Here is a 27,090-nt window from a genome sequence, read left to right as displayed (position 1 = left end):
AAAGCATTCTTAACTAGAGCATGAGCAACTTTATTTGCGGTTCTCGGAATATGTCGGAATGTGAGTGCTTCAATTTTTGTAGCTTCTCTTTTTATCTCAGTAATCAGGTTCTTTATTTTTCAAGAGATCAAGGCCCCCATGTCGTACAAGCTTGGATCACATTGATCCCATCACTTTCCAACTCTATTTCCTTTTTGTTCAGCAGAATCACTAGCTTTATCCCCACTAGAACTGCTTGAGCTTCTGTTTCTATAGGATAATTAGTATAAACCACATTGCTTTTGCTGCTATAAACTCACAATTTTCATCTCTAATAACAGCTGCTGCAGCCCCTTTAAACTTTTTGTGTGCCCCATCGACGTTGATCTTTAATTTATCAGATTGTGGTTGTTTCCAAGTCTTGCTCGACTCATCAATGATTTCGTTCTCTATATTAGGAGGGATTTCTGTTTTTCCTCTCTTTTGAAAATCTGACCACATGTTAACGGTGTCTTTAATCACTTTGATGCTCTCTGGAACTTTGTGTTCAAACACTTTCTTGTTCCTTGTTTTTCAAATGTACCACAATAGGTAGAAACGCAACTGAACACCTTCATCTTCTATTTTATGATTGATCCAATGTTGGAGAGTTGGAGTATTTCAACAATTGTGATTAATATTTTATATATTAAATTTGATCAATAGTAGTTATTCCATATTTTTATAAGCCACTATTTTGGGGAAAGCGGAAATGTTTCCAGGGAAGACGGTACAAACCTAAAAAACTCAAACCAAACTCTCCCTCCTCCTCAAGTCGTCGGAAAAAAGTTAGCCGACCGGAATTTCTCTTTTCTCTCTTCTCTTCTCTTCTCTTCTCTTCTCTCTTCTCTCTCTCTCTCTCTCTCTCTCTCTCTCTCTCTCTCTCTCTCTCTCTCTCTCTCTCTCTCTCTCTCTCTCCCTTGCCTTCTCCCTTCTTTTCTTCTCTTTGTCTCTTTTTTTTGTTGTTCCGGCGAAGGGAGATCACCTTCGCCGGAAAGGGAGATCACCTTCGCCGGAACTTTCGTGAGAGGAAGATAGGATAAGAGGGAGAGAGGATGAGAGAGAGAAGAAAGAGAAAAAAAACCTAGTTGAGGTCGCCGGCATTAATGGTGGAAGTCGCCGAAATTTGGTTGAGGTGAAAGGAGTAGAAGAAAGAATAAAAAATTAAAAATGTGATGTTTGTTTGTTTCCACCCAAAACTTATAACCCCGGAAACCTCGCTTATTCCCCCGAAACACTAGCCATTTTTATATCTCACCCCAAATCAATGTTTAAATATATCTTCCTAATTTTAGACTTGTTATGTCACAAACATTTTTTAACTTCAAATATACATTAGTTACCTTGGGAAGACACCCCGAATTAATGAAGATACCAATAAAATACATTTCGCTTTTTTTCTTTTGAAAATGCAAAATTAAAATAAATGATCATTGCATGTCATATATTCACAAATTTATCTAAAATAAACATGTTAAACCTTATTTTTGTTTGTACAACTAGAACACTAGATTTCTAAATTTAATAAGAAAAACAGAATCCATGTAACCATTTTGTGGTGGATTTGAAGAGGGTGTAAGAATCCTCCGAACACTTGGCCAAGGCTAATAAACTATCAATCCAGTCATCATTGTCACGTCATCATCAACTTTACACATAATCACTAGCCCTGGGTAGCAGGGACGGATCCAGGATTTTCACTTAGGGGGTGCGGATTTATATACCTAAATAAATTTTTTTTTTTGCAAACACAATAATTAATAAAATACTTATATTCATTAATTATATTGATACATCAACGATTACAAACGCAATTGACCTCTACGAGAGTTCATATTTTGAAATGTTCGCATAATCGACTCATTGTCAATTTCACTAAAAATTTCTTTTTCAATAAAGACTACTAAACTATCATTTAGCCACACATCACTCATCCTGTTTCTTAAGCGTGTTTTAACTAGCTTCATAGCTGAAAAAGCTATTTCAACAGAGGCAGTTGCAACCGGCAAAGTCAGTGCTAAAGTGATAAGCAAATAAACTAGATGATATGCTTTATCCATCTTAGTTTCCACCAATGTTCTGGCAAGAGCTCCAATTCCATCTAAATTTGAGAAACCATCATTGTGCCTCATATCGTAAATGTAATTATCAAGCTGAGAACTTGGTAGCATAGTGTCAAGACTACTGAAATCTGACGGATAAAATTCAGCAAGACGCATCAACTTACTTTTGTCGAAAAGAGCAAAATCTCTAGATGGACTCAAACATGCCATGCAACGGAGCAACTCCGTATTCTTCTCAGTGAAACGAGCATTTAATTCTTGAAGTTGCATATCAATAACGGTATTGAAAATCTCCACTTGATAGTGATACAAGTTTGTAATTTGTTGTGCATTCCTTCTGCTTTTCCCTTGAACTATGTACGAACCATTAAGATCAACAACTTCAATATTATGTTTTTCACAAAAGTTACAAACATTCCAGACCAACGATGACCACTCATGGTCTCGTACATATTGGATTCTAGATTTTGATGACTCAACGAAATCCATTGCAGTCACAATATCTTGGTCTTTTCTTTGTAGTACTTGTGACAATTCATTTGTTATTCCCAACAAAAGCTTCATCAAATGTAAACAAAATACGAAGTCAAAAGTTTGCATCTTGGATAACAAATCTATTGCTTCCCTTTTTTGATCCGCTCCAACAGAATGTGTAGCAATAACTTCAAGGACGTCCATCACAGAACTGAACATGAAAGGTTCTAACAAAGATGCCAAACTGTTATAGTGGGAACCCCAACGAGTAAAATACGAAGTCAAAAGTTTGCATCTTGGATAACAAATCTATTGCTTCCCTTTTTTGATCCGCTCCAACAGAATGTGTAGCAATAACTTCAAGGACGTCCATCACAGAACTGAACATGAAAGGTTCTAACAAAGATGCCAAACTGTTATTGTGGGAACCCCAACGAGTAGCTCCAGATCGCCTAAGACTTGTTTCTTGATTTAAACTTTGTCCAGTTATAAGGTCTCCGAGTTCATTTGCTTCTATTTTTTTTGTTTTTTGTATAATGTTAAGCATACTTTGTCGCTTGCACGATCCTCCAATAACATTAATCATTTGCCCGACTAAATGGAAAAGTAAGTTCATACTCACATGATTATTCGCTAGTGATACCAAACAAAGTTGCAGCTGATGAGCAAAGCAGTGGACATAATAAGCACGTGGATTTTGCTCTAAAATGAGGGCTTTTAGACCATTATACTCTCCTTGCATGTTACTAGCTCCGTCATATCCTTGGCCTCGCAAGCGAGAAATACATAAATCATATCTGCACAAAAATGAATCTAATGCCAATTTTAAACTTTTAGCGCAAGTATCTGTCACATGCTCAACCCCTAAAAACCTCTCAATAACACGCCCTTCGATGTTCACATAACGAATCACAATAGCCATTTGCTCCTTTATAGAAATATCTCGTGCTTCATCAATCAAAATAGAGAAGGGAGCATCACCAAGATCACTAATAATCCACTTAATAGTTTCATATGCACATGAATAAGCAATATCTTTTTGAATATTAGGAGCAACCAATTTCAAATTTCCAGCAGCATTATCAAATGTAACTGCATCAATTTCTGGACAATTTCGAGCAAGAAGCTTTAGTAGTTTAATGAAATTACCTGGATTTTGTGAAGTTTCAGATTCATCATTTTCGCGAAACGCCAATCCTTGTTCCAATAGATACCGAGCAACCTCTATGGTAGCGTTTAAATGGGTGCGGTATGCCACTTGAGTTTGCTCGGAATGTCTATCTAATGTCGTTGTGATATGTTGTTGTTGATTCATCAAATTTATACAACTAATCCGAGCATTATAATGTTGACTATTCATTTTTCCAACATGTTTCATTAACCGGTCAGGTTTTCTCTAACTATTCCAACCTCCATTAACAAAAGTATCCCGACCAACTTTACCTTTTTCAGAAACATAACAAAATAAACAAAATGCAGCATCTTTTTCAACACTATATTCTAACCACTCTTGATGATCATTAAACCATGACGGAATAAAACGTCTTCCATTATTGTCTTTTGGAAAATTATGGTCCTTTGGTTGAAATGGACCACGTTGTAAATAGTGTCTACGAATTTCATCTCTATATTTGGATTCATAATTTGAAATTGGTAATCTAAGCCCCGGATCAATTGGTAAAGATGATAAATTAAATTCGAGATGACTTACCAATGTCGGAGATGGTTCCGGTGTTGGAGTCGGCCCTGGTGTTGGAATAGAAAATAACGTTGGAGTCGAGTCAGGAACTTCCGGTGTTGAACTTGATGAACCCGGAGAAAAGTTTCTTTTAAAATACCTTTCCATAGTTACTAGTTGAACTTGAATACTTGATTAGATGAATAATAAGAAGAAGTAGTAGTAGAGGAGAAGTGATTTTGGTGTGGTTTGAGATGAAGAAATGAGAGATATATATAGAGGTAGAAAATTGTGTAGTTGGATAGTTGGATAGATGAATTGAAGTTTATAGAGGTTTAGGGTAGATGAATTGAATTTTATAGGATTTATGATAGATGATTTGAAGTTTATAGGATTTAAGTTTTAGGATAGATGAGTTGAAGTTTGTAGGATTTATGGTTAGAGTTAAAGTTTGTAGGGATTTAGGGTAGATGAATTGAAGTTTATAGAGTTTAAGGGTAGATAAATTGAAGTTTGTAGGAGTTTAGGGTAGATGAATTGAAGTTTGTAGGGGTTTATGGTAGATGAATTGAAGTTTTAGAGTTTAGGGTAGATAAATTGAAGTTTGTAGAGTGTAGGGTAGATGATTTGAAGTTTGTAGGGGTTTAAGATATTTGAATTGATTTTATATAGGTTAGTAGTTAAATTGATTATATTTTAAAAAAATAAAACTAAATTGGGGGGGGGGGGCAGCTAGGTTCGAACCCGTGTCACAGTAGTTCCCAACGCTAAGGGGCTTGCCATCTCTACCATCAGGCCATTCTCCAACTCTGTTTTTACAATGCACGGTCATTTACATATACTTAAAAGCACAGGCACTTCAGAAATAAAACTTAAAATGTAGGTACTGGGTTTTGAACTCATGACCTTCACGTCAAAGGCACTTGAATCCTGTACTTCAACCATTACGCCAGAGTCTTCTTCATGTCATCTAAACACATCGTTATATACATATGCACATATACCTACATCTATATAAAAAAAAAATTACTACTACTACTACTATTTTTTTTCGGGAGGATCCAGGGGGTGCGGCCGCACCCCCTGGCACCCCCATGGATCCGCCCCTGCTGGGTAGTATCACTACTAGTGCCATGAACCTCATAACTAATGACCACATATTTTTCCACTCCACCACTACTGGCACTTCCCGTGGACACTAGCCGTGACGTCTACCATGGTCCACGGTATCAACACCCTTGCCACATCATTATCATAGCACAATCATAACATACCAACATAGTATGACTACTTTTGCCATTCACCCATTCAATAATGATAGTATGTCACGTCACTATCTCGTTGTGTAGTCGGCCTAGATTTAGATACAAAAAAATGATCTTTAAATCTTGATCGAGATTCGGCAGGAATATTGGTTGGAGAAAAACTCATTTTCTTTCATCCTTTTCCACTACACACATTATCACCAAATATGTCATTTTTTTTTTTGTTGAAAGAGTCAAATATATCATTGTGTTATATAATCACCACATCAGCATGGTTATGAAATATTGCGATACTTCCTTTACCATTTGATAATTAAAACAAGAGAGATTCTACAATTACATAAAAGTTTACTTAATTTTTGATATGCTGGTTCACTTTTACTAAAGGATCAAGTCTTTTTAAAATTTGACTACGTCTGTACTGTTCGTTTACACGAATGAACCAATACGACAAAGATAGAGTTAAAAATCTTATATAAATATTAATTATACTTCAATAACTTTTTCGATGAAGAGCGGTTGTCACCTTTTATTAATCAATAGGATTGTCGATTACAATATTAGTTCTATCGACTTAATGGACTAACAATGCAATATCGACTTAGGGGTTGTAGCGGCATGCCCACATGTGCCCCCACATATCTCAATGTGAGTCCATTTTGATTACGAGTGGGTCTAACTCTGATATCAAGTTGATTTGTAGTATTAAATTTCGACTCAATATTAATTGAGAATGAGTCCAGAGAACTTCAACATTATATATGGTAGTGGATCACCATTTTTTACACTAGTCTATTATCACGATTTAAACATTTTTTCTAGAAATTTCAAAACTTATGATAATGTTAGCTATATAGAAACTTCTTTGTCCAACACTAATCTAGTTTCTTCTTTTAGAGAAAGAGAACCCAATAAAATGAAGCAGAGTGAGAAAGAGAGGGATAGGAAGTCAAAAAATATCAAAACCATAACAAAAGAAGAAGAAAAGGAAGGGACATCCGGTTCCAACAACCCTATAATTTGTGGTGCATGGTTAAACAGCGTGTAAGAGAAAAAACAAAATGTTTCTAGGAAAGATAGAAAAATGAACCGATGAGGTAATTGGTGTTTGTTAATCGTGGAGAAATGAAAGATGATGACAGTGTGTGTAAGATAAAGTAAATAACTTTTTTTTAAATAAAGTATAATTGTTATTTTCTTTCTTTCTTTTTAAAAGAAAAAAAAAATTGTTTTTCCCTACTATACATATTTCTACACTTTATAGATATTAAGCACAAGATCCAATCTTTTGTCTTCTTTGGTTACATATACATGCAAATATTTAAAACTTTGCTTTAAAAAAAGTGATGTAAGAGAGTGCGAAGGTAGACTTACTCTGTAGAAAAAAAACGTCCATTAAGAGAAGGAAAAAATCTATCAAAAGACATCTGTTCAAGAAATGAAGACCGGCCAAAATTGTAGAAAATTTCAATCAAGTGAATAAGTGATATCCAGCCAAAACCTATGAGAAACCGACGACTGTTATCTTTGTCTAGGTGCGTCTAGCCGATTTGATGTCTGACTGAGTGACCCAAACCTTAGTTCCATTTCGCAGGATTCTTCTCTCTCCCGAAGAAATTCTCTTATAAACCCAAACCATAGTAATATTTTGTTGTTCTTTCCTTTTCTCTCCCAAAGGAAACTAAGATGAAAAATTAAAATTAAAATGTAGGTTATGGTGGAGAGTGGAGACTGGAGATTGGAGAAGATGATATAGGGTATTAATTTTTACAAGTGCCACACACAGTTTTGACTAAAGAAAATTTGGTTAAGTTTTTTTTTACCAAAGATAAATTTAGGGAGGAAGAATTTTATACTTTTAAAATAACATCCATACTTAAATAAAAATAATAATAAGTTAAAACGAAGAACATTATAACACGATTTTTTTAATTAGGAATTATCTAAATAATAGGTGAGAACAATTAAAATTTTGAGCTACCATATTAATTTTGATCATAATAAAAAATGATGAAATTTGAAATAAAAAACAAGTCAACTTTTGCTGCAACCACTTTTTGAAGGAAAAAAAATAAAGTGTACTGCATCATTTTCTTTTATCTTGCTTGGAAAGTGATGTAGGGCGGAACCAAGATTTTCAGCTAGCATGGGCAAGCTTAAAGTATTATAAATCGAACATGTAAATATTATGTATATGTTTACGAATTTCACAAATTATTATGCAGATATGTACAAATCTTGATATTTTGTTATTTGAAACTAAGTAGATAGTAGTTTGAAGAATGAGATAGAGAGAAAAGAGCGAGAACGAGGCTCGTTAAAGGAGGACTAGTCCCTCTCTACAAAAGAATTTCGTCTTTTCCGAGAGGAAGATGAAAGAAGAGACATTGACCTTAAATATGAGGCGAAAATGAGAGTGGTAAAAAGTACCAAATCTTCTATTCTCCCTTATAATTACCTTTATCTTCCATAATATTAAAAACTTTAAAGTAAAAGGTATTAAGATAATAATCACTATCAAAAGAGAAAAGATAACAAAAAAAGTTATTTTTAAGGGCTATTTTTGAAGTTGGTAAAAATGTATGAATCATTTTTGAAAGTGGAGATAAAACAAGTTTTTTTTTTTATGAGAGGAGATAAAACAGGTTTTTTTTTTTTTGTTGAACTGAAAATACATTAAAGACTTAAAACGTTATTACAATATCTGTCAATTAAAATACAAGGAATATTATCCCAAACTTTGCTTCTATTCCTTTTTCTAGCCCACTTCGCTAGTTTGTCAGCGACCGAATTCGCTGTTCTTTGAATATAGTGGAACTGAACTTCGTTGAATTCCTTCACCCTTTCACGGATCTTCTTGATGTGGAGCAGCGATTGCCATTGGATTGAGTGGCGGCTGTTGCAAAGATGTTTGATGAGATTACTATTATCACTTTCAATGATAATAGATTTTTGCTTTTGCGTTTTGGCCCATTCTATACCCAAGAGGATTGCTTTTGCTTCACACTCTTCGCTGTTTCTGCCTCTAGTGTTTTCCACCTTGGCTTGGATGAAATTTGCGTTCTCATCATGTGCAATCATACTAATGCCGACTGTGGATGACAGGTCAGTGAAAGAAGCATCCACATTAATCTTAATATATTCTTTGGTGGGGGGTTTCCATGCGTCTTTGGGTTTGTGCTTTTTCTCTGATCGATTCTTATTCAACTTGGGGAAATTGTCTATCATCTTTATAATTCTATGGATATCGTTGATCTCATGTTGAAAACAGTGGTCACATCTTACTTTCCATATGATCCAGAGGATGGTAGCAAAGTGAATGTTCTCCTCTGTTTGACATCTATCAGGGTGAGTTTCCCAGGAAAAGATCCAGTCCGTAACGGAAATGATGTTCTCCGATATGATGTTATAGTGGAACCAGATATTTTTCGCTAGAGCGCAGTGTAAAAGTGCATGTTCTATAGACTCCATGGAATTGCAATTAGGGAATTCCGTATTGATGTTTATATATTTCCCTATTTTTTCTCTCACCGGCAGGGCCGAGTTACAGATTTTCCAGAGAAATAGATTGATGCGAGGGATTGCTGAGATTGACCAAAGGAACTTCCAGTTACGTGTGACGTTTTGATGGCTATTCATATTGGCGTTTAAGTGTTTGTAAAGCGAGGATACCGTGAATTTTCCGGATTTCGATAATTTCCATATAAGTTGATCTTTCCCCTCCGGGTTCACAGGGATAGATTTAATGATATTTTGGGTGACGTTGTCGAAATTTTCATTCAGGAGAGCGTCGTCCCATTTGTTATTCGTAATTAACTGAGAAACTGTGGTTAGATTGGAGTTATAAATATTACTTACCTTTCCGTCTTGTTCGGGAATCCAGTTATCTTCCCAAATGTTGATGTCCGTTCCCGCTTGTACCTCCCATTGTGCTAGCTCCTCAATGTAAGAGTAGTGCTTTCTGATATTCTTCCATATCCATGAGTGATGGGGTTTCGCTGGGCCCGGGGTGATTGAGTGAGGGAAGTATTTATCTTTAAGGAGTTTGGCCCATATACCTTCAGGGTTGGTTTTGAGTCTCCAGGCGATTTTGGAGAGCAGAGCTTTGTTGTCGATTTCAGGGAGGTGAATTCCCAGGCCCCCTTGGTCGATCGGGAGACAGATCTGAGACCAGGCTTTGAGGCATAAACCTTTAGACTTACCCCACCAGAAGTTCCGTTGAGCGGACTTGATGCTTTTGCAAATTCCTTTGGGAATCGCGAAGCACTGCATCTGGTATCGGGGTACGGCTGCAGCTATGGCCGAAAACTCATGGACACCACCAAGCCGGATCGGTTCCTTGGCTACCCCACGAATCATACTGACATAGAGATATCCCACCTCCTCTTCGCTGATGACTGTATAATCTTCGGTAGAAACTCGTTAGATAATGTGCATAATCTTAAAAGAATCCTTCAGGAATTTAGCGACGCTTCAGGGCAAATGATAAATTATACTAAATCTAACATCTTCTACTCCAAAAACTCTCACCCTAAGTTCAAACGGATGATTATGAGAACACTTAAAGTGAAATACGCCTCGACCTCGGAGAAATATCTGGGCTCTCAGCTCTTCATAGGAGCACAGAAAACTAAGGTCTTCAAAGACTTACTCGATCAAATCCAAAACAAGCTCAATAAATGGAATCATAGTTTTCTGTCTCAAGAGGAGATAAAACAGGTTAGGTGAAAGAAGAAAATTGACAGGGGTTTGATACCATGACCTTCAATGCGTTAGGTAGGGAACCAACTACTCCTTCATTTATGTTTATTTCTTACATCAAATTATAGAATTTAGACTGGGCCACTGCCTAGTCTGGACTACACATGGGTCCGCCTGTGGATGTATTGATGTGGAAAGTGGGAATTCATTCTTCAAGATTCCCACGATTTATTATTGGCCAGCGGTTTGTGGAAAGCAAAATAGTTTCCGGAGTGTGAAGACTTGGTCAAAAATTGGTCAATTTTGTTTGACAGTTTTATTTTATGGGGAATATTTTTTACCTCTCTCCCCGCCTCACCTCTCTCTCTCCCCACCACTCTCTCTGTCTTCTCGGACCAGGTCGCCGACCGAAAAATTTTCCGGCCGGCGACCTGGTCGGAGAAGACAGAGAGAGTGGTGGGGAGAGAGAGAGAGAGGTAAAAAAATATTCCTCGAAAAATTTTCAAAATTTTGCATGTTCTCTTTAAAATTTCACACTCGGAAACTATTTAGCTCTCCCCAAAGCGCTGGCCGTTATTATTATACTCTCTTAAGGGCTGACCAACTCATTGTGAAAACTCATGTATTTTTTTTTTATTTACTGAAATTTTTCTTTAATCAATTGTTAGTAGTTCAACAATTTCTCCTATTAGAGTTTATGTCAACTTTTTTTTTTGAAATTTGTTTATGTCAACTTAGGTCTAATGTAAATATGCAATTTGATGAAAGGTACTCAAACCTATGTGTTGTATAAACTTAGTATCTTTTCTGTTTTTAGGTCTTTTTTTTTTTGTTAAGATTCTGTTTTTAGGTCTTATTCGTAGTATATTTTCAACTTGTGCTCCAATACAAGAAAACAACTTTATCTTGAAAAAGTGGATAATTGAGATTGACATTGAGGTGGATGTCTTTAAATAGTTTCATGTTTTCTTTTTCTCTTTGTAATGGACCAGTAAAGATATCTCACTTTGAAATATTGAAAACAAAATATTAAACTTTAGTGGACTTAAATTGCGTTTAGACAACTGATCCAATGACATTCTTACATTATTTTCTGCATTTATCTTTGTCGGAAAAGAAACGTTGCAAACTATGTCATTTTTTTTTGAAAAGTGACTATAATGGTCATTACAAAGGCATCGATACACCGACACGATGTGATAAGCACGATAACTGTCAAAATATTACCAGTTTAAAGCCCGACGAAATGAAATGACCTAAAGCCCAAACAAACTACTTTATTTATACCCAGGTTCAATATTCCTGGATTTGCATCTTCATGGGACCGAACCTGAAACTTCCGCATTGCGGAATATATAGTATATACACTTACCAATTGGGCTACCAGTTGTTTTTTTTTTTTGAAATGGGGTACCAATTGGGCTACCTATTGTTGGTATTAACTAATTACTTTTACCACTTCCAATCTAATGATCTTATAATTTTTCAAATATAAAGTTTTTGAGAAGAATCATTTTTCTTGTATTTTAACTATTTATTGGTTATCTCAACAAAAAAAAACTATTTATTGGTTACTTGTGGGGATAAATAAAAATTACAACATCAAATGAAAGCTAGTCATGGACCAAATAAATGGGTTCAACATGAGAGGAAGTAGGACTACTAATAGCAATTGTTCAATTTTAAATAATCCCACGTGAATTCTAATCAATCTCATAAAAAAAAATGTAGTTTGTGATTCAACTGATATTCTAACTTTCTAATTTTCAACTAACTTTAAATACTACTACTATTAGGTGGGGTTTTTTAGACTTTCCCACCAAAATTCAACCCTTGATTAGTTGGAGATCTCCTGGTGGACCATAATCGAGAAGAAGAGAAAAGCTACTATATGAATTTTAATTAAAGCAATGTGTTATATGACATATTTTAAGGGGATTGGAAATCGTTCTTCTTATCGATTATCACCAATTTGATTACAAAGTTTGAAAAATTGTTTAAGATTTTGTTTTTGATTGGTTGTTAGAGATTGATCTTTTCCAAGAACTTTTAAGTAGTAATTCATTGGGGGGTTTGAATTAACATAAGAAGCTTGACTAGATACATCCACAATCCTTGTAAATCAAATTACCTTTTTCCTCTTCTAGAGTTTTTAAGAATGTATGTAGAGAAAGTGCCCCAATCCAGCAAGAAAAAGATCAACTCTGCCCACATAACTCACTCATTTTCTTATAAACCAACTAGGAAGTAGGCCATTCCTACACTAAAATAATACTCCGTAGTATTAGCAAGATGATTAATGTTAGGGTAATCTACTTTAATAAATAATAATAATGAATTAATGATAATAATAATGTAGAAAGTCACAATAATGAACTCTCCCACTGTGAGCTTGAAAGTCATCTAGAAGTAGAACCTGTGGTTGTGCTTTCAAATGAGTCAGATCGAGACATTTGGTCACTTTGATTGGGAAAAAGTTCTCGAGAGATATTTGCATTGGTTGTATTGTATTTGGATATTTAACGAAAAAAAAATACAAATATTTGAGCTTTTAAGTAAACCGTATATAACTTGTCTTTTGGCTTCATAAAAGCCTTAAAATGACCCAATTTGTTAGTGTGGTTATTAAAGACGTTCAAACTTTATTAACTTAACTTAGATCAGCTCAGTATTGCGATTAAATTTGCATTAGTGCAACAACTTCCTATGAGTAAAATCTTCAAGATATTAGGGGTGAAAGCGGTTCGGGTGGATCCTTTTTTGACATATTTGAACGGGTACCTATTATAATGGTCCTGTTTTTATATGGAAAAAATCCGACTGGAAAACCCACACAGAATAAAATAGACCACCTATTTAGTCTGTCGGTCTAGTTGTTCGATTTAACACATATTAACAATCAAAAGATTATTTCAAGACTAATATTGTTCGCAAGAGATCAAATCAATATGATCTAATAATGGCGACAATCTGTGTTAATATTTCATTCACTCAATAATGTATCGAAACAAGAAAGAGGTCAAGAGCAATACATTTCAATAAAAAAATATCTAACTTGATTGATTATTCAAAAATATAAAACTTCAATCGTAATGACTTAATTACCCGTAATATTTTACTATTAATCGTATAGATAATGTATCTAGCATTTAATCTGTTCCGGTTCGGGGCCCATGGACTTGTCCATGTAAAGACCAAACCAGACCTAAGACAAATTCAATCGAAAAAAGACCGACCTTTCTAAACTGAGATTTTTTGGTCCAGTTTTTTTCTAGTTCGTTTTGTTCAGTTTTCACTGATCTCTTGGTCTTCGCGGGTCTCTCGTTTCCCCCCATCAAAATATCGATATAGTTATATATCTTAATTTCTTTTTCATCATCTTTTCTTTTTTCATCATCTTCTCTTGTTACAAATAACACTCTCTCCACCCAAACAAAAGCATACACGTCGGCCAGTTAATTTGCTCCACAAAAAAATTCTTGCTAATAATTGTTTTCCATCTTTTTTTTAATGAGATTCTTTCCCTTTTTTCTGTTGCAAAGTCTTTTATCATGTTCATTATGCCAAATGTTAACTTGTAACTTCACTATAATTTTAATTTTTAAAGAACTACTCCATAGTTTCTCTTCTTACTGTTTTTTTGTCTATCCACCAAATAGACAAAAAAAAAATGAAAAGCAAAATAGCAAATAAACATTATTTTTTTTTCTAGTCAGAACTCAAGCACACACCACAGCCACCAAAAAGCGAACGTTCTGGTAAATGGTAGCCATTCTTTTATACAACAATTGGTTAGGGTGGATGCTTCGGGATCAAATATAAATTTATAGAGATGTCTTTGAGTTTTTTAAATTCTATGACACAAATATCTTAAGAGACCACTAATTTTGAAACTCATCCCCAATCTTCTTTTTATTTGCATAAATACTCTACTTTATCTCCATCGGCCAACCTTTTGAAGAAACGTAGAATACAAAATTTTAAAGAAAAATTGTGAATTTTTTTAAATTTTCGGATCAACAAAATTTTTCTTCTTCACTTCCTCCGAAATCCAACTACGTCCCCCAAACTCTGGCCACCACCACCACTATCATTTTTCTCTGCCCTCCTTCATCTCTCTCTCTTTTTCTCTCTCCACCCCGCACTCTAAATAATGATGGTTGTGGTGGGAAGGATACGAAGAAGTAATGACAGTAGTAGAAATGAGAGGAGAAAGAAATGGTGGTGGTGGGTTTAGGAGAACAAAAAAAAAAAATCAAAGATTTTAATTACCGGCGACCTTTACCGATATAGAGAGGAGATGATGGTGGAGGTCTTGGAGAACAAAAGTATTTTTTACTCGAAATCTTATACTTCGGATAATATTTTTATTTCCTGAAAGTTATTCCATCTCCAGGCTTTGTATCTATTTTCGACTTCCCTTCAGTTAAAAAAGAACAAAATTGTCCTGCCAACAAATTTCTTAACTACAAAATTGTATCTTTTGTCCGTCCAAAACAGTTCTGCCTTGCTTAATTAATCGGCAACTCCACTACAAAAAACAATTAATCGGCAATCAAAGTCACATGTTAAATGAGATTAATAAAGTCCGAGTCAACGCGGTCTCTACTTTTTTTGATGAGTAATCGCGTTTTCAGTTTCTTGCATGGGTTTTTTCTTTTCCTTTAAATACCCTTCTCCCTCTTCTTTCAATAATCATAAACAATTCTCTGGTTTACTACTGAAACCAACAACTTTCAGATTAAGGGTTGTTACTAAAACAAATTTCAGATTTAGGGTTGTTATTGAAACTTGATTTTATCTATCAAGGAATTCTTAATGGCGGATTATAGTGATAATAAAGAAGCATTATTGAAGAAGGTGTATTATGAGAATTGTCCTGGTTGTAAGATTGATCTTCAAAAAGATACACAACCAGGGATTCCTTATAAATTACTGTTCTATATATGGATTGTTGTACTAAGCAATGGTAAGTAATTTCTATAATGGGTATTCCTTCATTTAAGAAAAAAGATCACTTTGGATTGAATTTAGCCCCTATTAGGGTTTTAAACTTTTGAAGAATGGGTTGAAATGGGTATTTGTATTTTAAACTTAGAATGTGGTCTTACTTTTTGAAGAATGGTTGATTTGTTTAGGAAATTTTGATGATTGGGTATCTGTATTTTAGGGAATGGGTATGAGGGTTATTAGTTTTTTACTGAAATCTTATGCTGTTGTTAATTTTTCAAAGTAGTCTTCGATGGTGCAAGATTTCTAGGTTTGTTAATCTTTGTGGTGAGCTAAGTCTTTTAGATCCACAAATTTTATATGCTTTTCCTCCTGACTAGAAAGAATTCTTCCTCTTCCACAAACCATCAACTGTGAATAGGGCCTGCTTACTAGCTTGTTGTCGTCCTGTTTGTCTCTAAATTAGGGCATTTTATGAATTGGTAGCTCTCATTTGAGCAAAATCAATCAAGAAATGTTGTAGGTTTAAGGGAGCTTAGTTGTTTTTGTTAGGACAGACAATTACTTGATATATAAATGGATTTTATATGTTTTTTGAATACATACTAATAGAACTCTTTCTCTCTGTGGTTTTCCTTTTCAGCATTGCCTATATCGTCGCTCTTTCCCTTTCTATACTTCATGGTATGTGTTTACTTTTGAGATCCATTGACATTTTTCGCTTAGATGTTTTTCATTCAGCAGATTCTTTCTTCAATTCGATTAGAAAGTTGATTTTCTCATTGGACAAATCCTAGGAAGGTTTCCTAATGGAAAATCATAAAATTTGTTGCAAATAGCATTTGTTTGGTTTCCATTAAAAATATTGCTTTTTTATTCTATCATAAGATTTTCAGCTTCGTTTTCGTTTCATGTAGATAAGAGACCTTCATATCGCAAAAAGGGAGGAAGATATTGGTTACTACGCAGGATGTATAGGTAAGCATCTTTATCTATGCAGCTTCACATCGACGGGATAAATCATAAGAATCAAACTCATCAAAGTAACTTTAAAATCTAGCTAAGCTAATTTAATTGTGCTTTCCTTTATCCTTGAAGGTGCTGCATTTATGTTGGGAAGAGCTTTGACTTCCGTCTCGTGGGGCATCATAGCAGATCGATATGGTCGAAAGCCTGTAATATTGTTCGGGACTATATCAGTGTTAGTATTAACTCCTGGATCTTACTTCATTTCTTCTTAATGGTTTGGAAATGAAATCTGCTATCCGAAATTTCTCATATCAATCTTTCTTAATGGCTTTGTTAATATCTATTTCAGGGTTGTGCTCAATACTCTATTTGGTCTGAGTACAAACTTTTGGATGGCAGTTGCTACAAGGTTTCTTCTTGGAAGTATGAATGGTCTTCTTGGCCCAATAAAGGTAATTGTCTGGTTCAATTGAGATGCCATCTCCCTCTCCCCAAGTTTGTTTTTTATATGCATATTGAGTTGTTCTAATTTTACTGTTTTATAGGCTTATGCTAGTGAAGTTTGCCGAGAAGAATATCAAGCTTTAGGACTATCACTGGTAAGAATTTTATTCATACATTGTTTTTGTTTGTCACAAACGTAGTAGTTAACTCTATAAGCGATCTATCATATATTCGGCATTGATACTTAATCACAAAAAGATTTGTCTTTCAGGTTAGTACAGCATGGGGAGTAGGATTGGTGATTGGTCCAGCACTCGGAGGTTTCCTTGCTCAGGTATTAATACTTCCTTTGGCTTCTTCATATTGCTTACGTTATATTCTAAGGGGGGAAAAGTTACATATGTAAGACGGATTTCATAGAAGCAAACATGTCAAGATATGCATCCATCCAGTAAAATTTTAGCTTCTACGCCAAAAAAAAAAATTCATATCTGATGACACATTATATTACTCTTCAAACCCAACTTTACAATACTATAATCTCATATCTCTGAATATATTTCCAGCCTGCAGAGAAATACCCGCATCTATTTCCACAGGGATCTCTCTTTGCAAGGTATGCCCTTTTCTTTTCAAAATCTTGGTTTATTCCTTTTTGTTGTGTCTTTCCATATAATATATATGCTGATATCTGGAACATGAATCACAGGTTTCCATACTTCCTACCCTGCCTCTGTATTTCCATATGTGCATCAGCTGTAGTCGTAATCTGTTGTTGGCTTCCGGTATGTTTCTTAACCGTTATATATGTGAAAACTTCTCTTTTATCTATGACATAAGAACATGTAGTATTAACTTAAGTCTAAATTGGTCGTTCTTTTCACTTGTAGGAAACATTGCACAACCACCACGGATCAGATGAAGAAGAGTGCGGGACGGATGCCAAAGAAATTACAGAAGAGAATGATGAGCCAGAGTCTAAGAATGGCCTTCTGAAAAATTGGCCACTAATGTCAGCCATCATTGTCTACTGCGTTTTCTCGCTTCATGATATGTCTTACTCGGAGGTAATTTCTCTTCTTCTTTCATGGTATCTGAACTACGATCCTTCAGTCCGACACCAGCTCAAGAGTATCACGCTCAGCCCTCAGGCTAGGACCAGGCGATGAGCCTTGGACCGATTAGATTTTCTGTTTTAGGATGATTTCTTTGTTAAAGTGATTATCTCTGATTACTATAATTCTTTATAACAGATTTTCTCATTATGGACTGTAAGTCCTAAAAAATTTGGAGGATTGGGCTTTAACACTGCAGATGTGGGTGAAGTACTTTCGGTCTCAGGTATACAAATTTAGACGTTTGTTATGTTACGAGGATCGGTTGGAATATACTTAATAGTTTACTAACATTATGAGTTCTAATTTTCTGATTAGGTATTGGTTTATTAGCCGTTCAACTTCTGATATATCCAATGGCCGAGAGGATTTTTGGGCACATGAAGATCTCTCGCATTTCTGCAGTAAGTTTCCATTACCATCCTTCTTCACTTAAATGTTCAAAATCAGTCCATATATTTTTATTTCCGGTAATTGATTTTTACCCGTTTCTATTTGAAGGTGTTATCTGTATTGTTACTATCATGCTACCCTTTAATAGCTAAGCTGTCTGGATTCGAACTCACATTAGTAATCAATTTTGCATCCCTCCTGAAGAATGTTTTCTCTGTAAGTATTAACAATCCTTGTTCATTCGAATTTCAATAGTCGTAAGGGGAAAAGACGGGCAATTCAAGATATTGATTTGGCATGTCCTTCTCGAAACAAATTCTATGCATTAGTTTGTGTAACTTAGTAGTCTTCTTACTAATGATCATTCTATTTTGGACAGCTTTCGATTATTACTGGGTTACTAATCCTACAAAACAACGCAGTGGTAATTTTTCGATATCTTCTTTCTTATTTCTTTCTCGATTCTTTCGAGATATACTTTTAGTATAAATATATTGGTTTTCTTTTTCTTGTATTTGACGTCGATACTATGAAAACAGCCTCAACACCAAAGAGGAGCCGCAAATGGAATTTCTATGACAGCAATGTCTCTTTCTAGAGCAATTGGTCCAGCTGCAGCAGGAGCTCTGTAAGTACCCGTTGAAATTTCGCTCCAAATTAGAAAAGCAGATGAAAATTTACATATAGGAGTACCTTTTTTGCATCAATGAAAAACATTTTTTCTTCTGCTAATATTGCCATCTGGAATTTGTTCATTTGCAGATTTTCTTGGTCAGAAACACGGAAGAATGCTTCGTTTCTCCCAGGTATGAATTTCTACTTGATACTATCTTAAGAAACAATTTGGCTTTTGGCAGTATAACTGAGCTATGGGTCGTGCGGAGTTAGCAATGAAACACGATCCTAGCAGCATTTGCTCTCACATATTGAAGAGAATATTGCTCACTGAAACGCAGGTGCTCATATGATTTTCTTCATCTTAAATGTGATCGAAGTGGTTGGATTAGTAATGACCTTCAAACCGTTTCTCGCTCTCCCTCGAAAACGATAAATATAAACATATGTATCTCAAAGTTTAACCTCCTGTCAGAAGACTGAAAACGAGAAGATAACTTGAGTTAACAGATCATGGACTATGTCTGCATCAATGGAGGTTCTGGTGAATAGTCGACAGGTTATTTATGTGGAAGAAACAGGATCATCTGTCGGCAAAAATAGGAGTTTTGTGGAAAAGGAAGCGAATTTCGACAAGTTAATACGGATATTAAGCTTTGGGTTTGGATTGGAGTGCAATTTGGAATATGAAGGGGATCTCATGGTTATAGGATTACAGCTAGAGCTTTTATTTATTCTGTTTGATCACCCATTCTTTTGTTGTTCTTATTTTTACGGTTGTTTTTACAGTTTGATGTTGTTGTTGATTTTGGTACAATTTGTGCCTAAATCGGGATTTTGGATGTAACAATTATGTATAGTTCGATATAGTGAACAATACGAATTGAGATTTCGTTCGATACAGTGAACAATGATAGTATTTGATCTAGAAATTGACACATTATTATATAATTGACATATGAGAAGAATGCAATATCCGTCCACTAACGAGTTTGATTGACGAACATCATTTATGCCGGTTGAAGTAACTTTGGTGAGAAATTATTGGAAGAGATCTTACTCGACTCAAGATCTCTTAACCCCTAATCGACTTACAAGTCCATGTATACGGTGCCATCAAAAGTTTATTCTTGGATAAAAGAATGAATGTAGTTAAAAATCTTATTAATGAAAATGAAATTGTACAATTCATTCAACAAAAATAGAAAAAAAAATTTAACCTTTACAATTTTGGCCTTTAGGCCTAGGCCTCTTTGAGTACAAGCAATATCCAAAAGCAAAAGAATAGACATCCCCAACCGCGCCAACCTAGATCTTTCACATCCATCCTTTCTCATTGTGAGTGTACTTCCCCTTTCCTGAAATTAAGCCAAATATGAGTAGGTGATAAGAATATATTAATTTTAGATTATATATCTTCATATTTAATAATTATTATTATTAATGTATTTGATGAAAATATAATAAAAATTAAAAGAAATATTTATACCATGATCTTTGCAATTGCTTTTCAACAACAAAAAAAATGATCTTTGCATTTGACATTTCCTTTTTTTTCTTGAGAAGTTGGGGTGACACCGATACATCCGATATTGCGGGTGAAAATCTTCTCAAACAATTTAAGTTTTCTCGAAAAAGATTTTTTGTTATTTCTTTTTTAATAGGTATCTCTTGGAGTATCAATTTAGAATGTATGAAAAGAATCAGTATTGATATAGGCACCGCAATGTCCGGAATGGAAGTGGTAGCCAGTTTGGAACTATAGCCCTCATCATGTGATTCATACACTAACTCTAATTAAATATAGGTCTCTTTGATAGAAAATATGACTTCATTAAAAAAAAAAAATCATATTCCTACTAGCACAGTTTTAGAGTTAGGTTCATAAAAAAAATCATCTCACAAGAGACACATGTTAGACTTAAAAATACGTTCATACATAAGATGGTGTGTGAGAGTAGTCTCATAAAAATAAATTTGGGACTAGATTTTAACTCATAATTAATTCTTAATGTTACAATTATTTAGAAGATTATTTAGAGGACGGCATGATGACTCATTCTTACTAAAGTACAAAGTTTTTTCAAAGTTTAACTACAATCTAAATCGTTCTTTTATCCGGATGAGTCAGCATATCATCCTCTACGTAAAAAATTCTGAGTAACTCTACCATTTTCTTTTGGTGACTATTTATTATATGTTACTTGGATCTTAACCCATTCTATTTGGTCAATAGCATTAGGACTAAAAGTATGAGTTCCCTAGTCTTCTCATCATGTGCTTCATGTCCTCAATAAAATAAAATGTGATAATGTGGGCCTTGTGGTCACTAATCCTAGTTAAAAAAAATGTATTAGCTTGTTACAAATCTCATTCATGATTTGAATCATAAAGTTTGAATCATAAAGAAATGGATCTATAGCTAGTTATGTAGTTTTCGAAAAGCATGTGTTTTGTACTCATTCATAGTTAAATTTTCAACAATATAACTATTTTACAGAAGACTTTTTTGCAGACATTTTTATGACATTATGTCAATTATCATTTTATGTTTGTCCAATCATTGATCCTAGATTAGGATACACAAAACAAAAAAGTAATAATAAGTTAGATCTTAATAAACTTGGGTTAATATTAATATACTTGATCAAGAAGAATATAAAACTTAACTGGATCTCCAATTATTAAAAGAGCAAAAAACTTATGGTGTGTTTGGATGGCGGAATCATGAATCCGCGGATTCATGAGTCCTTGGGATTCATGATTCCGCGGATTCATGAATCCAAGTAATATTTTTTGGCTTGTTTGGCAACTAAGAATCCTATGATCTATTATTATTTGAGTATTTCTAAACGTCTTTAGAAAAATTATGATTTTTGAAAAAAATAATGATTTTGAAAAAAAATAATGATTTTGTAGAAAGAAATATTTTTTTGTTGATTTTAAGTTTGAAATTTAGGTTCATTAATCCAAAATCCTAACAAATCCTAGGGGATAGGGTGGGATTTTGGTCCAATACAAATTTTAGAATTAGGAATCCTTAGGATTCAAGAGTCCTAGGATTCTTTGTAGCCAAACAGACCAAGGATTCATGAATCCTACCAAATTCCACTTTTTATAAGAATCCTACTTAGGAATCCTGCAACCAAACACACCATTAGTTTTATAGGAGAGTATTAAACTATCATAATTTTGTCTATTCCACACAATTGTTAATATTATAAACTATCACAATTAATCTCTCACTTCAGCCATATTTATAGTTTAAAATATAGAGTTTCTTAAACCAACTCAATAATTATTCGTCTCCTTTAAAAGTCCAAAAGGAAAATAATTTGTAAGAACAACAAAAAAAAGGTAGTTCATTTTACATGGACTAACATAAGCTCTTAAAGCTAGCTATATAATTAAAAATCTTTAAGGATATTTTAACAAGGATCATGATAGTCCAATATTTCTACCTTGTATCTTTTAAAAACACAAATCAATAAATATTAAATAGTGTATTTCACGTCACTCATGAAACGGAAATGTGAATACAGAGGTTCGTTTTAGATGCAGGACCAACTCCCAAGCAATTGTTGGCGAAAAGAATAGTCGAATACAAATAAAAGTCCATTTCTTTTCTTGGGTATGATTTTGACCTATTAATAAAAGCTTGATAGTCAAGTTGTCTCAATTAGACATTTTCATGATCTCATTGTATGAAGAAGATAAAAAGGGAAGTTTATGGGTCCCTGTGTATCAAAGAGTTCTATTTGTTGAGAGTCAAAATAGTTGGCTGTAAAGATTAATGACATTAAGGAGTTCTTTCATTTCATTTGTAATCGACAATAGACATTAGTCAGAAAGACATTATCTTTAAACATAGTCAGAAAGACGGTATCTTTAAACCTCATTTTTTCGGGGATTTTTGTTTATGATGTTACAAAATGTATGAATCAAACATATTGTTGAAGAATCAATAAAATAGTCATGAGTGGAAAAAGATTAATCTACCTACCTTTTTCGTGAAAATGATGGATGTTCACATTGCTATCTTTAAACTAAATTTTGGATCTCGTGTGATAAATGCTTATCTAACAATTAATTGCTTGAAGTTTCAATTTTTTCTAGTTTTTTCTTTTTCCATTGGACCTCACTCCCATTGAGAATTAAGAGTGTCTTCTAGAGTTCTACACAATCCTTATCTTCTCCTATTTATACGGGATGTTGCTTAGAGAAAAGTTTAAGATGGATATTGTGGTTATGGTCCGACTCAAGAATGACATGGTTGCTTGAAAAGTGATTGTGTTACGTTACCGGTCGAGCCATGCTCTGTCAATACGGTTGAAATAATATAGACACCTGAATAGGTCCGAAATTAAATTTTGGATAGTCAATTTGAAAACGATCATATTCAGGTTTTTCCAGTAGAAAGGAAATCCAAATGTCTTTTTAACCCTTCCAAAAAATTAAAGTCACCAAAAATAACAATAATCCCAAAAACCAGAGTTCCCCCAAGAGACGGTTGTTTTATTCTTTTAACACAATGATTTCACATTCTTGTTTCTACACATTAGAGGAACATATAATATACTATTTAATATTAATATTTATGCTATTTTACAGTAGACATTTTTTTTTTTTTTTGTTGAACTGACATTTTTTCTTACCATAGGATTGTAGAAGTCACATGAGATGATGGAGAAAGGACCCATGTGCCTATGATCTCAATCCCTACGAACTCTTTTTTTTTTTTTTTTGTTGAACTAATCCCTACGAACTCTCACATTTAAAGGTGGCTAGTAGTTAGTAGGTAGAGATAGGAATTTAATAAGGGCAGATAGGATTGCAGGTGTGTAAGAAGGGTTATTTCCCTAATGGCCCCCAACTTTGTGACCAGCTTCCCGCCTGGCCCCCTACTTTACGAGAAATACCCATATGGCCCCCTTCCGTTATAACACCGTCACTCTCTCTCCTCCATCATGTTTTCTCTCTCTGCCAACTCACGCCACATCACCAGTTACGCCACCTCATCACCTTCTCCGGCAGAGGTCGCCGGCCGGAATTTTTTTTTTTCTCTCTCTCTAAAATTACTCCGGCGAAGGGAGACCATCGCCGGAGTGGTATGTTCTTCAAGGAACAGACCAAGGTCTGTTCTTCAAGAACAGACTCGGGCTGTTCAGTGAAGAACATACCGAGATCTGTTCTTCACTGAACAGACCGAGATCTGTTCTTCACGAACAGATCTCGGCCTGTTCTTCAAGAACAGACAACTCCGGCGAAGGTCTCCCTTCGCCGGAGTAATTTTAGAGAGAGAGAGAGGAAGAGAGAAAAAAAAGATTTTTTTTTTTTTAGTTTGAAGGTCGCCGGCCGGAAATTTGGCCGGCCGGCGACCTCTGCCGGAGAAGGTGATGAGGTGGCGTAACAAGTGATGTGGCGTGAGTTGGCAGAGAGAGAAAACATGATGGAGGAGAGAGAGTGACGGTGTTATAACGGAAGGGGACCATATGGGTATTTCTCGTAAAGTAGGGGGCCAGGCGGGAAAGCTGGTCACAAAGTTGGGGGCCGTTAGGGAAATAACCCGTGTAAGAAATAGAGGAGTTGGGCAAAACGCCCAAAATTGACCCAAGTATAAGAGCCCAGCCCACGTCAGACAAACAATGCGCTGCAGGTCCACGGGTCAGGCTTCCTAATCAAAAATCGAGAACGACCTTGGTTCTTCCAGTAATTACAGAAATGCCATTGAAATATACCAAGACCGAAGCAACCGTCCCATCTCCATTAATTACTACCCACGCTTAGTTCTGGAAAACCATTTTCCTTCTTCCCACATCTCTTCACCATTTGGTTTTTTCTCTCTCCAAAAACCTTTCTTCTTCCCACAACTTTCTTGACTTCCATTACTGCAACAGTAGAAGCTTCAGAAAAAACTTCAAAGAAGTTAATCTCCTTCAATGCTACTTGGATTTGGAGGAGAAACATCCAAAACTGTAAGTATCCACTTAGATCTTAAACATCTTCTTCTTGTTTTTCTTCATAACCAAAAAAGAAAATCTTTTGCTGATTTGGGGAAGAAACTTCCAGATGGGGTTTTGAGTTTGTTAAAAAAGGATTTCTCCTTCTCTCTCATCAACATAACTAAAATCATATTAACTTTCTCGTTTGATTTAAGAATCTTTCCCGGTTGATTTTTATTTCAAAACCCTAAATCGAAGAAACTTTGTGCTTGATTTTTATTTAAGAACCCTAAAACTTAGAAAATTTCCAGTTTGGTTCTTTTAAGAACCCTAAATATGAAAAAAAAAATTTCTTCTTTCATTTTATTTAAGAACCATAAATCTGACAAAAATTTCTGTTTCATTTTTACTGGAGAAACCTAAATCCGACAAAACTTTTGGGTATGATCTTTCCGGTACATAATTTCCTGACTTGTAAAATGTTTACTTCCCGGTTAATAGTTTCCTGTACACATACCCATTGACTAAGATTATATTTCGATTATAGTACATAATATCGTTTACCTCTAATAAATAAATTTAGAGTACATAAATGGAGTCCATTACCTCTATTGTGACTAAGCCAAAGAGCAAGACAACAATATGACTAACATGATATGAATGAGTCTCAAGAGGGATGGAGAAAGAGAATTGAAGATGAACTGTCTCAAATATTCTGAGTTTGCTATTGTGTTCTAGGCAATTTATGCTTAACTATTATATTCCAGGCAGTTTCCAGTACATATTTTTGTTCCCTTTCCATAGTTTGTTCTCTGAACATGGTTTTACAAGGTTTAGGGAATCCCTATACACATGTTTGTTCCTGACCATCAATTTAGTTCTCTGTACACTTGTTTGTTCCTGACCACCAATTTGTTCCTTCTACACATATTTGTCCCGGGTATAATTCTGAGTATGTTATTGTGTACTAGGAAATTTCTCCTAACTATTGTGTTTTAGGCAGTTTTCTGTACATATTTTTGTTTCTCGTACATAATTTGTTCATTGAACAAGCTTATACAAGGTTCAGTTCCCTGTACACATGTTTGTTCCTGGGAAATATATATTTCTGTGTATGCTATATTTCAAATGTAAAGAAATGTGTGTTAGTCTTTGTTGTATTATAATTCGTTGGATGGTGCTATTAGAGATGTACTTACCGCTAAATGTTTCTCTGTTACAGTATCACATGAGGAGTCCACTACCGCTATCGTGACTAAGCCAAATAACACGACAACAGTATGACTAACATGATATGAATGAGTCTCAAGAGGGATGGAGAAAGAGAATTGAAGATGAAGTGTCTTAAATGGTGTTGTTGTACTAAGTTTATATATTCGCTTAGTACCACTTTTTATTTAATGTACTTTTGCTCATGCACTAACACACCTATAATGTACTGTACACGAATGTATGTTTTGGAACAATATATTTTAGTGAAACTTAAATAGTAAGTTATTGTGCAAAACTTGAAATATGATATATATCTTGACTTAGTTTATAAAGCGTTAACAGTGTACATTTGTAAATGTACATTGCATTCCCAAATGTGCAGTACATTCGCAAATGTACAGTACATTCGCAAATGTGCAGAACATTCGCAAATGTGTGTGCAGAACATTCGCAAATGTGCAATGCATTCACAAATGTGTAGTGCATTCGTAGATGTAAATTATGTTCGCAAATGTACAATGCATTATTTTCTGGTTTGGTAAAAATTATGTTTTGGTCAGGGACGGAACCAGGACAAGAAGTCAAGAGGGGCCAATATTAAACCATATTTCTTAATATTCATACATTTATATCATAAAATTGACGATTTAAATTTTAAAACACAATTTAATTAACAACATGTTGGTCCTAGGAAGTGCAGTCGCTCTAATGAACGAAATTAATAACTTTTTGTTATATTTCATTTGTCCTTTTAAAAAAAATTAAAATTGAAATTTTGCGTCTAAATATTTCACTTGAATCAGAAAAACATAATCGAAATATGAAAAATTTGTGTCTTTATATGAATTTTCATTTATCTTAGAATTGACTCATTAGATAAAATTGATTAGTTAATTGGTGTCTAATAAAGTACTACATTAAGAAGAAAAATTATAAGAAAAAAAATGTAACAGCAAAAATTGCTTTTGTCGGGTTTGAACCAAAAACATTTAAAAGATTATTTCATTTGTCCTTTTAAAAAAAATAAAAAATGAAATTTTGCGTCTAAATGTTTTACTTCAAAAAAACATAACCAAAATATGAAAAATTTGTGTCTTTATATGAATTTTCATTTATCTTAGAATTGATTCATTAGATAAAACTGACTAATTAATTGATGCCTAATAAAGTACTAAATTAAGAAAAAAAAATTACAACAAAAAAAAACATAACAACAAGAATTGCTTTAGTTGGGTTTGAACCAAAACATTT

The 27,090-nt window shown here is 34.4% G+C and overlaps 3 protein-coding genes and 1 long non-coding RNA gene across 5 annotated transcripts; 2 read left to right on the top strand and 2 right to left on the bottom strand.

Annotated features, from left to right (window-relative positions):
• Positions 1-1,791: 1,791 nt before the first annotated feature.
• LOC147545823 (uncharacterized) lies at positions 1,792-4,401 on the bottom strand. Its single transcript, XM_086635870.1, has 3 exons — positions 3,999-4,401; positions 2,861-3,836; positions 1,792-2,766 (listed from the first exon to the last, which is right to left on the bottom strand). Exons 1-3 carry the CDS (start codon positions 4,399-4,401, stop codon positions 1,821-1,823), a joined length of 2,325 nt encoding a protein of 774 aa, XP_086491996.1. The 3' UTR covers positions 1,792-1,820.
• Positions 4,402-8,174: 3,773 nt separating this feature from the next.
• On the bottom strand, positions 8,175-8,726 carry LOC147545822 (uncharacterized). The gene has a single exon (XM_086635869.1). It carries the CDS (start codon positions 8,724-8,726, stop codon positions 8,175-8,177), a length of 552 nt encoding a protein of 183 aa, XP_086491995.1.
• A 5,971-nt stretch (positions 8,727-14,697) lies between these two features.
• Positions 14,698-19,617, top strand: LOC147545821 (protein ZINC INDUCED FACILITATOR-LIKE 1-like). Of its 2 annotated transcripts, XM_086638630.1 has the most exons (17): positions 14,698-15,168; positions 15,793-15,833; positions 16,067-16,127; positions 16,248-16,350; positions 16,468-16,570; positions 16,664-16,717; positions 16,834-16,896; positions 17,129-17,178; positions 17,272-17,347; positions 17,453-17,629; positions 17,816-17,903; positions 17,996-18,081; positions 18,179-18,286; positions 18,450-18,494; positions 18,610-18,698; positions 18,833-18,876; positions 19,027-19,617. In XM_086638630.1, the coding sequence occupies exons 1-17, from the start codon at positions 15,018-15,020 to the stop codon at positions 19,119-19,121; spliced, it is 1,434 nt and encodes a 477-aa protein (XP_086494756.1). In that variant the 5' UTR covers positions 14,698-15,017; the 3' UTR covers positions 19,122-19,617. The 2 variants fall into 2 exon arrangements, with proteins under 2 accessions (XP_086494756.1, XP_086494757.1); XM_086638631.1 differs by lacking the exons at positions 18,833-18,876; positions 19,027-19,617 and having other exon boundaries at positions 14,852-15,168; positions 18,610-18,702.
• A 4,843-nt stretch (positions 19,618-24,460) lies between these two features.
• On the top strand, positions 24,461-26,134 carry LOC147545820 (uncharacterized). Its single transcript, XR_015239642.1, has 2 exons — positions 24,461-24,660; positions 25,850-26,134. It is a non-coding gene; the product is annotated as an uncharacterized LOC147545820 (long non-coding RNA).
• The last annotated feature ends 956 nt before the right edge of the window (positions 26,135-27,090 follow it).

This window comes from Eschscholzia californica, unplaced genomic scaffold, assembly GCF_041429995.1.
Source record: "Eschscholzia californica isolate CP2 unplaced genomic scaffold, dmEscCali1.0.p SCAF_4, whole genome shotgun sequence".
Lineage (NCBI taxonomy): Eukaryota > Viridiplantae > Streptophyta > Magnoliopsida > Ranunculales > Papaveraceae > Eschscholzia > Eschscholzia californica.
This window is presented reverse-complemented; position numbering and strand designations above follow the sequence as displayed.

What these genes read in the sequence shown, in the direction of transcription:
- LOC147545823 (XM_086635870.1), bottom strand. Translation starts at nt 4,401, where the DNA reads ATGGAAAGGTATTTTAAAAGAAACTTTTCTCCGGGTTCATCAAGTTCA. An exon ending in TTGTTATGTTTCTGAAAAAG is followed by an intron (nt 3,837 to 3,998) that starts GTAAAGTTGGTC and finishes CAACGACATTAG; the next exon opens with ATAGACATTCCGAGCAAACT. An exon ending in AAAAGGGAAGCAATAGATTT is followed by an intron (nt 2,767 to 2,860) that starts GTTATCCAAGAT and finishes TTTCATGTTCAG; the next exon opens with TTCTGTGATGGACGTCCTTG.
- LOC147545821 (XM_086638630.1), top strand. Translation starts at nt 15,018, where the DNA reads ATGGCGGATTATAGTGATAATAAAGAAGCATTATTGAAGAAGGTGTAT. An exon ending in TCGGAGGTTTCCTTGCTCAG is followed by an intron (nt 16,897 to 17,128) that starts GTATTAATACTT and finishes ATATATTTCCAG; the next exon opens with CCTGCAGAGAAATACCCGCA. An exon ending in GAATGCTTCGTTTCTCCCAG is followed by an intron (nt 18,877 to 19,026) that starts GTATGAATTTCT and finishes ACTGAAACGCAG; the next exon opens with GTGCTCATATGATTTTCTTC.
- LOC147545822 (XM_086635869.1), bottom strand. Translation starts at nt 8,726, where the DNA reads ATGATAGACAATTTCCCCAAGTTGAATAAGAATCGATCAGAGAAAAAG.